Raw genomic sequence first — 11265 nt, forward strand, 5'->3', positions numbered from 1 at the left:
AATTCTTGTCATGAACGTGTTTCATAAACTAATAACTAGCATGATTTCTCACGTGCCTATCTATTAAGTTTCTTACGATTAACTAAGATCAAATATATACATACATACATACATAGATTTAGTCACGTCTATATCCCTTGCGAGGTAGATAGAGCCAACAGCCTTGAAGAGACTGATAGGCCACGTTCAGCTCCTTGACTTGATGATAGAATTGATATTCAAATAGCTTGCTAGCCCGTCGCCTAAAAGAAGAATCCCAAGTTTATAAGCCTATCTTTTAGTCGCCGACATCCATGGGAATAAGACGGGGTGGTCTTATACTTTTTTTATTGCTGCCGCCAACCACACGGCACTATCATATCTATGCAATATTTTATGATATTTTATGCAAATTGTCATAGGTGAGTTATAAAACTGTTTGTGATTAAATACCTACTATTTATAAAATCTTGTGACTGTTGAATCATTTCTTTTATCATTTTATCGGATCAATATTTGGAATTAATCTTATCATAACGCACGACACGACGGAGAAACTAAGAAAGGCCAAAAAATAATAAACCTATACCTACTTTAACGTTATTGTAGGTACGTACACAGCTAGTTGATTGTGATTTTAGAGTATTGTGATGAGAACATTGTTTCTGTCTACCGCAATAGGAATAACGCGATATACAAAATACTTATGTGTTGTATTAAGAAAATTGAAAAACATAATTTGCGGGGATGGGCAAAAATGACTTGTTGGCAAGATTAAAACTATGACATTTAGGGGGAAATCTTTGACTATTTCTGATGTGAATGACAATAACAAAGTAATCTGCAATACATTTTCGTTGAAACTGTTAAACTTATACTTTGGGTGTAAGTAAGTAAACTAGGAAAAACAATTCTGAAACTTTTTTTTTAAATAGGTTTTTTTTTTTACAATTTCATGTTGCATTTATCTTTTTTGTAAAAAAAAAAATCTTTTGACGCGTGAAACATTATTAATACAGGTGTTGAAGATAATTACCTACTTCTTTGTATGTTTCAGTCAATCAGACAATAGATATTTGTACACCACAACACCATGGTTTATTCACCTATTGTGGTACGTTTATTCTATTCATTATTTAGCACGTAAATATATGTATAAATAAAAAAAAGTGAATTGTTGATTAAGGCGTTTTGACTCTAACACTAGAATTATGCTTGAAAGACATGAGTTAAACCAATGTTAGGTACATACATATTTTTTAATGATTTCAATTTATATCATGATAATAGTACAAATCGACTTTTATTAATCACAGATAAAACTATCTTACTATTTTGAACCTTTTTTTACGAGATTAATAAATCAGATGAGTGATTTTTACTTATCATAAAACCTGATTAGACATCAATCATGATTTTTTGATAAATCAGCGATAAGCGCGTGATGAAAATAATATAAATGTAAATACTCTTTGTTTAAAAAAAGCAGAATTATTTTGGTTTTGGAGTATGAAATGGTTTGTTAAGAAAAAAAAACAATCCCAACCAAATTGAAAAAAGAACACAATACACCGTAAACTTTTTTTTTTCACAACACAACACTACGCGAATTCACACGATTTGTAAATCGATTTTTAAATTCGGAAAACCGTAAGGATGTGCTCGAATGGCGGAGGTCTGCCACCAACTGATTTTGCCGCCAATCTGACATCAGAGCGCCAAATAGGGATGTCTGTGCTAAGTTACAATTTTCATAAATTTAATCTGGCATCATAATAAGTAATGTGCGTAAACAACATTGGTGACGTTGATATTTATGACTGCTAATTGAAAATCCTTTTCTACATCCGTTCAGAAATTTCATTTGGTAATAATTTAATGAATAAATATAATTCCATATACTGTTAGTATGCAATAGGCGCTATCCGAATCATCATATGATGGAAGTAAGCATACATCGCTATGGTCATAAAAAATTAAAATTATGCTAAATCATAGGAGCTAGAGCTTGGAAAATGATAAAGCAATAGAGAGTGCAATTAGCACATTCAGATAACAGAATGTGTATCACCACGTCACAATCTAATCTTGTCTGCTTTCTTTGCCACAATATGACGGGATTCACTCCAGTCCCCCCAAAAACCGCATCCTCAATGCTTTTTATGTGCGTTGCCTTTTTAATTATGGATTTTCCTTTATATTTTGGTTGTCTGGAAGAAATCCCATGGGGATAAGTCTGTAGCGGGAGCGATGTTTCGGCTCGACCGCCACCAAAGGGAAGATCTTCCGCCAGGCTAGGTGTTATGCCTGGGGAACCGCGGCTCCAACGATGTTGTGTCGGAGGTTGTATATATAGCTCCAATCCATGAAATCTTTGAAATCGAGATTTGGGTTCTTCGCTGCTATTGGCTGAGCGCGTCGATTTCTTCGAGATGATTGACAGTAGTTGTTTGATTTGATGTTGTTGACGAGTGGCGTAGAGATGGCGCCACAAGTCCGCCATTGTACATAATCTTCTAAATCCAATAACTGTTTTGTAATTTGTTATTTTTATGTGCAATAAAGAGTTTACAAACAAACAAACAAACTATCGCTGTCTCACGTTTTATTATGGCGAGAAAAGGGACAGCTATTGTTTTTCGCGCGTTAAAAACGGCGTCGCGCCTGCCATGGCGTACTGGGGTAGGATCTTGGGAAAAGGCGAACTTAGATGTTAGAACACACGCGAAACACGTCTAGACACAGAGTATTTTCAGCTTTATAAGAAGATATTCTTATTTTTATCCCGTTAAAGAAAGCAAGTCATCAAAACTTGTGGCTGGCAGCCCTTACCGGTGACACTATGGCCTAGTGACGCGCAAGTTCCATGACCAACAACATATGATTGCGTAATAACACAGGTTAGTTTATTTCATAGTGTGTTTGGATGTTGTGTTGTCGAAAAATGCGTGGTGTTCTACCGGCACTAAGGAGCAGGGGTTTATTTACCAAGGCAATGTGATTGTCTACTCTCTCTATATATTTTGTTTAAACTTAGAGTAATGGACGGGTATCGTTACATGTATACACGGCTCAGGAGATGCCTGGGACACTTCTCTTCTAAAAGGCTATCTCCTGAGCTCAACGGACTGACCAACCTTACTTAATCCAAGATTTTGAACACAGGTGTGCTCTTCTCCAAAGAGGTGAGGATGCATCGGGGCTAGCGCCAGGAGTATGATGATAAAGCTAGAGAAGAAATTCGTGAATAATCCCCAACCAATTCGTATTTTTCTCGTGAATATCTAGGCACCGTTAATAAAAGGCGTGCGAACCGTGATATGAGTTTAAATTTAGAATCTGTCAAAAACATTACACACACTAAACGTCAGGTGAGATGAAAGACAAATGCCTAATCCAATATTAAAAAAAAAAGAAAAACATTTACGCTCGCTATTAATCCAAAATGGCCGGTCTTAACATTTATGGCTTTCTTTAAAAAGAGATACATATAACCAATGTATAGAGCTTTTGCTGAGAACAGAAATCGTAATCCAACCTGGGTGAGGTTCCCCGAGGTCATATAAAGCCGCTCCATGAAATTACTTGACTTTCCCACTAGTGCCGTGTGGTTCCCGGCACCAATACAAAAATGAATAGGACCACTCCATCTCTTTCTCATGTATGTCGTAAAAGGCGTCTAAGGAATAGGCTTACAATCTTGGGATTCTTTTTTAGGCGAAGTGCTAGCAACCTTTCACTATTTGAATCTCAATTCTATCTCTGTCTATCCCACAAGGGAAATAGACGTTACCATATGTATGTATGTATTAAAAGCTCTTACCTGAGTCTACTCCTCTTCTCCGCCAAAGCGAGTTGCTGCGCAGGAGTCATTACTCTCCGCAGATTGGGCGGGGGCGCGTTGGGGAACTGGTCCCGACCCTCGTGCGCGGGGACGTCATCCGGTTCCGGGGAGTCTGGACTCTCGTCTCCCACCACGAAATCTACTTCCGTCTGAAATATCATTTACCATGATAGAATATTTTTTGGAAAAAAAGAACCGCCTCCAATCGATATCATCCCATTGTGAAGTCGGTAAAATTTCTTAAATCTCCTAAAACGCTTTCCTGAAAACCGCATCGAAATCAGTATTTATATATATATGTATAATATAGAAAATTCGTTTCTAATCGTGCCCTGGCTGGGATTCGAATCCGGATATTGCGGTGTCACAGAAATTTATAAATGTTGTTGATGTTTGTTACTCTTTCACGCAAAAATTACTGAACCGATTACGATGAAATTTGGTATATAGGTAGCTGAAGACCCAGAATAACATATTTTATCCCGGAGTACCCGCGGGATTGATTCCACGCGGACGTAGTCGCGGGTGGCATCTACTAATAAATAAATAATTATTTCTTTTTATTCGATCTTTCAGCATCTCACCTCTCCATTTTTGACGTCATCAGAGTCGATCTTCTCAAAGTTATCACTCTCGCTGGACGAGCAGCGCCCTTTCTCCTGCTGCTCAGACATGTTGCTATCTGTAAAAATATAGTTAAGGTAGTTGGCTAGCTAAGGATTTTGCAACCAAGAGATTATAAAATGTGAAAAAGTTGAAAAAAGTATGGCACGATTTTGATCTTACATTTTCGTAGTGTCATAACTCCTATATAAATATAATAGCAATGTTACATTTCTTCATATTTGCATAAATTTTTTTTAGTATTCACTACAATGTCAACAGAGGTCACGGAAGATAAAATTAAAACGTTAATTCTGATCCGAATTCGTTGAAATATTTGAACCAAATTCCTGATCTGCATTATGGGGCTAGTTTTTAAGGTTTAACTATCCCTTACCAACGACACGCCCCGGCTTCGCACCGGTTGCATTTATGGATATAAACCTTCCTCAGAAAACACTCTTTACAACATTCAAAATGAAACAAAATCCGTTCACAATTATTAGATCAACATACAGACAAAATAAGGGGACTTTATAACAATAATAATAACTATATAGTGACTTTTATTTGTATAAGTGTTAACAGAGTAAATTCTTTTTTAAAAAAAGAGAAAAAAAACTGTACTAGGACAGGCCTCGTCTTTCGTATGTCGTAAAAAGGGAGATGTCCGTAATCGTTGAATATGCATGAAAAGAGTACCTAATGAGTGTGGAGGAAGCGGGAGAGGTCGGTAGCAAGTGGAACTCCATAGTCTCTGCCTACCTCAATGAGAAACAGGCGTGTGTTATGTATATATGAATTCTTTTTTAAGTTTATAGGAATCCAGAACTTGACATGTACCTAAGTTCTATCGGAGGAGGTGAGCACTAAGAAGACTGACATTCCCGCTCAAACGCGAATGACAGGGATTTTTCTTTTTTTTCGTTTTTATTTTCCGGGCGGAACCGCGGGCGAACGCCAGTATTCCCACGTAATATAATAAAACCCACCTACATCAATGAATGCCGAGCAAAAGGCGGCGACACGAAGCGAGATGGAATTTCCTTCGGAAAGAATCCGTTAATGAAAAGTTTATTGAATTCCTGTGCCCTAGGAATTTATCTACCTAGATACTTAGATTGTATTATTTATACCTATAACATTCCTTAATAGATTTACTACAGCTTCCATGCTGGGCGGGTAGCGAAAAAAAACATATCACTGTATGTTAAGTGTAAAAGTCAATCAAGTACAAGGAAATAAAGCATTCTTCTATAAGGCGATGGGCTAGCAACCTGTCAATATTTGAATCTCGATTCAATCATTGAGCCCTACAACTGAATAGCATTTTAGTCTTTTCAGAGACTGTTGTTTCGCAAGGGATAAAGACGTGATTGCATTCATGTAGGTAGGTATATTTAGTTTGTACCTACTATGCATTTTATATGTAGCATGTAAACTTATATGGCCAATGGCTGTACTTTTATAAATACTGTTATAAACATTCTTATAACATACTCAAAACTTCTTTAATTTATTACAACGCTGTGAAACAAATTGGACCGAATTTTAATTTCATAAATTATGTTTTGCAATTTATAGGAAATGCACCCATAAAAACAAAAATAAAATTCACACTTAAGTACTTGAAAAGCGATACAAGACTTATTTCCTACTTCAGTCAGTCAGTCTCATATTTTCTTTGTCTGTATGTAGGTATGTGTTCGGTAATCTCGGAAAGTTGACGAATTTTGTTCCTGTTTGTAATGTTGAAAAGAGGGTTCTACATAATATAAGAAAGGATTATAATCTATCTATCGCTGGTACTACACAAAATCACGTCTTTCAGAAGGTTTGGCAGAAACTACACCTATGCACTTTCCACGATCGTTGCTTTGATATCATATATAGGTACTTCTTTTCTTTTATTATCGTATCATGTCAAATAAATACAAAATTACATACAATCTTAAATAGCAAAAGTTGAATTTATTTCCTTGATGTAATTGCCTATTCCTAAACAAAAAAAAAGGTTAATTCATTTAAATTCGGAATCGGAAACGGGCCATAGTGTTGCGAACTCGCTAAAAAGGGCATCGTTGATCTACGATAAAGTAACAGTTATCAAATTAAATAACTGTTATTCGTTATCAATGTCAAAAGTTTAAATGTCAAGACGGGTGGTTTGCGCATGCTTGAAGGTGAAATAGGACGAATGATATTGTTAGGAAGTGTGACAGAGGGCATGCTACACTGGCATGTCACATGTTATACGATGTAAACATTAATAATTCGTTTTTTATCAATCAGTTGTTCTTGTTGTTACTGGCTGAGAAATATTATTGCGATGTTATAGTAGAGCCTAATTTTTTAAATTTGAATTTGTATCTTTTCTTTAACTTTGAACATGACCTTTCAGTTTATTTCAAAACTGTTGACTCTATCTTTCGCGCGAGAGATTTAAACGTGACTATATATATGTACACTTTCAGTCTAAAGATATTACATATGAATGAATGAATGATATATAAACCATAACTAATCTATTTCTAGAAATGTATTATGTATTTTTGTCTTCCTATGGATTAATGAGTGGATATAAGTGGATAATAAGTATTATAGATTAATAACTAGAGTATGCTCCATATTTCTCATTTTGCAGGTCATAATTCTTACACATCCAGCCCGGTTATGTGATGTTATTCATTGCATTCTTACGCAAGGCATGATACAATAATCATATCATTGACTAGCTGTGCCCGCGTCTTCGACCGCGTGGAATAGTTTTTTTGGGCATCATTGAAGCCTTCAAGGATGAATAATTTTCCCCGTTTTTTTAACATTTTCCATTATTTCATCGCTCCTAAAAGTTGCAGCGTGATGTTATATACCCTCAAGCCTTCCTCGATAAATGATCTATTCAACACAAAAAATTTCGATTCGATCCAGTAGTTCCTGAGATTAGCGCGTTCAAACAAACAAACTCTTTAGCTTTATTATATTAGTATAGATTACTAGATACTTATCAATATTGAAAGTCCAAAAATCAAAAGTCCTTATTATTAAAAACGCAAAGATAATAAAATCGCAAAACAAACATTGAGTCATCATCTAGGTATATGGTCAATATTTTATAAAAGATTTAGGCGATAGATTAACGCACTGTTCGCTCTGTCTACCCAGCAAGATATATAAACGTGAGTATATATTTGTACTTGTCCAAATTATTGTTATTAAAATTCGTTCTCATTTTTGTTATTTAAACTTTCAAATGTTATTTGATATGAGCTGTATTTTGTCTATTGTTTGTGATGTCGTTTATGTTAAAATGGTTTTGTTGGTACTTACTGTGTTGTGGTCCTTTAATAAGGCAATAAAGTTTATTCTATTGTAAACTTGAATCACTTCGTGTAAAAATCTTAATTACCCAGACCAAGATAGTGGCGTTTCCCCAGAGTGAGGACGCAACTGGGACTAACGCCAAGGAATGATGTCTTTGTAAGTATGAAGATATAGTACCTACCTACGTAACTAACTAGTATTACTTCATAAGTGCTGCAAAAATAATAATACATATTACGTAGTTTACTAAAGTTATCTGAATGAAAACAAATATTAATTACTTATACCTGCTTTTTTAAACTTTCTTGTTTAAGTTATCATAAAGTATGGCTTAATGATGTAATTGAGATTCAAGTAGAATAAATGATGCATCCAAAATTCTTTAGATTTTCCGTTAATTGATTTTTACAATCTGCACGGGGAAAGAAGCAGCTGGCAGACACTATCGCCATACAGCTAAACGTGACCATTGAGTCTTTTCAAGACTGTTGGCTCTGTTTACCCCGTAAGGGGTAGAGACGGGACCGTAAGACCGTGACAAAGTGTTTATAGTTGCTTATCCGTTTGCTCAGCGTAACTTTACATATTCCCTAATGAACGAGGTTTTGTGCATACAATGTTGGTCAAAACTCGAAACCGTAGGTAAAGCTAGTCAAAATATATATATATATATATGTATATCAAAAGATGGACATTGTGTATTTTCCAATCCAGTCAAAGTCCGAGAGATCTTCTAAAAATACTACGTTAAGTAGATATAAAAGTTCAAAGAACGAATTTCACGTTATATTTAAAGTTAAATATAATATATCAAATAAAAGTAAATAAAGAGACCGTAAGGTTGACTAAGCAGATATACTTACAAGGAGAGTGTGGAGTGAAAGGTCGGAGTGGGAAGACCTAGACGAACGTATCTTGATCAAATTAAGGACGTCCTGGTAAAGCATCAGGTCAAAAGTACCCGAAACCGCCGAAGGAAGTATGCAGAGATCGTGGCAAGTGGAAAGGGGTAGTCTCTGCCTACCCCTCCGGGAAAGAGGCGTGATTTTATGTATGTATGTATGTAAAGCGACCGTACTTTGACGAAACCAGGAACGAAGGACGCTGAAGTGAGTGATGAATGTGAATGAAACGAAAAATATTTTCAGGGATCGTGGTAAGTGGAAAGATTTCTTTTTTTTTGTAAACAGGCGTGTTTTTCTTCTCTTTCTCTTTTATTAATTTTTCTTTCTGCCAGTCACATTTTCTCATGATACATACATATAATCTTTATACTTATACTAAATACTCATTCTATCGTGGTAGACAGAGCCGACAGGTTCAAAAAGACTGAAAGTCCTCGTTTAGTTGTATAGCTTAACAATGAAATTAGGATTCAAAGTGACAGTTGCTAGCCCATTGCCTAAACAAGAATCCCAAGTCATCATCGTAAATTTTTACTAATCTGCCGGCAATTTAAATTTAATTGACGTTTTGTAATGAGTTTTTAATTTGGAGAAGGAAGTATTTAGTAAATTCTTTTAAGTAGAAAAACATTTCTACCATTAAAAATACGATAACTGGGCCTGAACTGGGTTCAATATGGCCTCATTAGCATTGAATCGCAATAAATAATTCATTTTCATTCTACGTTCGTTAATTTATTTAATTGTATGTGTAAACGTATAGCATTACTGTTAAAAGAATTTAACTTCACGGCGATTGTGGTGTACTCAGGAGTACAGATGTTAAAAAACTACCCGAGTACAATTAATGCTTATACATTCGTACCTATCTAATGAATGATACTAACGTAAACATATTCGTAAGTAATTCTAATTTTCACGTTCTTTCTAAATTATCAAGTAAAATATTAAGTACCTACTAATTTATTTCCTTACGTCTTTTGCTATCCCCCGTTGGTATTTTTAAATTAAAATAATTTATGTGCAAATTATTGTCAGTTGTGACTTTGCAATAAATAAATAGGCGCACTCCAAATCTTTCGATAGTCGTCTTACTAACAAGGCGACGCTATTATGGTTCAGAGATTTGAGTTCCAGCAATGGAACTGAAGGAATAGAAAGAGGCTACATGCCGATAGACTTCTAGATTTAAAATGATGATGAAACACTTCAGCACAAATATATTTACAGAGGAGCTTTAGTTTTATATATTTTTTAAGATAGATTAGGTAATTTTATTGGTAAGTTTAGTTACTTAACTATTGACGTAATAATTTACTTATGCGTTATTTTTTTAACATATATTTTTAATTCCATAGATAACTAGGTAACTGGCCTTAAACTATTTTAACAAATTAATAATACTTACAAGCACAAACCGCTTTTTGGTTTCGTGCTCTAAACAACTTGAAAAGGTAACAAACAACAATAACTCCAATGAAAAACGCAATGATTAACATAGAGTCATAAACACATCACAACACTATCACAGTCATAGTCAAAATTTAAAAGGTAAAAAAAATCGAATCCCACGTTTTCCCGCCAACGTTTGACAGGCGACTGTCATTCCCGAACATCGAAATAAACAAAATTAGAATACAACATTGAATCAGCGCTGTAATCACGGCGCTTGCACTACAAAACCCGATGTCATACAAACTTAACCTTTGCTGGTTCATTTACTTATCTATTTCACTCGCTCGGGAAATACAGATACAGACGCGCTTGGCGACATGAATAAAACGCGGCGCGATAGGTACTGCCAAATTATTTTTATTGATCCAGCGAAAACAACCGCTGTTTATTTTGGGCGTGCTTGCGTTGCAGAAATCAGCCGCTTTATAAAGCGCTTTTCGCTGTTAGCCAACGTTTGGTTTATCGCGTGATCCCTTGAACTTCTTTGATAAGAATCTTGAAGTCACGCGTTGCTCCACAATATGTTCACAATAGTTGATAATCTCAACAATAGGACATGTTCGGACTACCGGCAAAATAAATTGGTTGTCAAAAACTCTATCAGTAAGTAGGCGTGCCATTCCCAGGATAGGTTTACAATTATGACTACCTACTTAGTTCAGACAGCACTGTAAAAATCTGACTTTAGCGGACCCATACTTATGAAGCCAATTGCTGAATTTTTAACAATCGCCATCTCGTTATACTGGAGGACCTACCTATTAACTTGCCAAAACTTTCGTGTGAACTTGAGCGAAATTAATATCTTCCTTAAACGCCTCTTGCGACATCCAAATAACTAAATATATACGGGATAAATAACACATTGACTTAGCGTCTAAGTAAGTAAGAGACTTAACCAGAAACTAACATACAATACCAGACCATTAGATGGATAGCTGTAGCAAGGTGTGACGTGGGTGCTACATATCTACTAACATACATACATATGATCACGTCTTTATCCCTTACGGGGTAGACAGAGCCAACAGTCTTGAAAAGACTGATAGGCCACGTTCAGTTGTTTGGCTTAATGATAGAATTGAGATTCAAATAGCGACAGGCCCAACGCCTAAAAGAATCCCAAGTTTATAAGCCTATCCCTTAGTCGCCTTT

The 11265-nt window shown here is 35.5% G+C and overlaps 1 protein-coding gene across 2 annotated transcripts in view; it reads right to left on the reverse strand.

Annotated features, from left to right (window-relative positions):
- LOC106131003 (acetyl-CoA carboxylase) overlaps positions 1 to 10422 on the reverse strand; it is an 88737-nt gene extending 78315 nt beyond the window's left edge. Inside the window, exons 1-3 of one of the 2 annotated variants that reach the window (XM_013329969.2) lie at positions 10064 to 10422; positions 4408 to 4505; positions 3803 to 3972 (exon numbers count right to left, since the gene is read on the reverse strand). In XM_013329969.2, the coding sequence (XP_013185423.1) occupies positions 3803 to 3972; positions 4408 to 4505; positions 10064 to 10154 (359 nt within the window). In that variant the 5' untranslated portion in view covers positions 10155 to 10422. Of the gene's footprint in view, positions 1 to 1525; positions 1705 to 3802; positions 3973 to 4407; positions 4506 to 10063 lie in introns of those variants that run through there. The other variant, XM_060952957.1, reaches the window with a different exon arrangement.
- Between the last annotated feature and the right edge of the window lie 843 nt (positions 10423 to 11265).

The sequence above is a fragment of the Amyelois transitella genome, chromosome 30, assembly GCF_032362555.1.
Source record: "Amyelois transitella isolate CPQ chromosome 30, ilAmyTran1.1, whole genome shotgun sequence".
NCBI lineage: Eukaryota > Metazoa > Arthropoda > Insecta > Lepidoptera > Pyralidae > Amyelois > Amyelois transitella.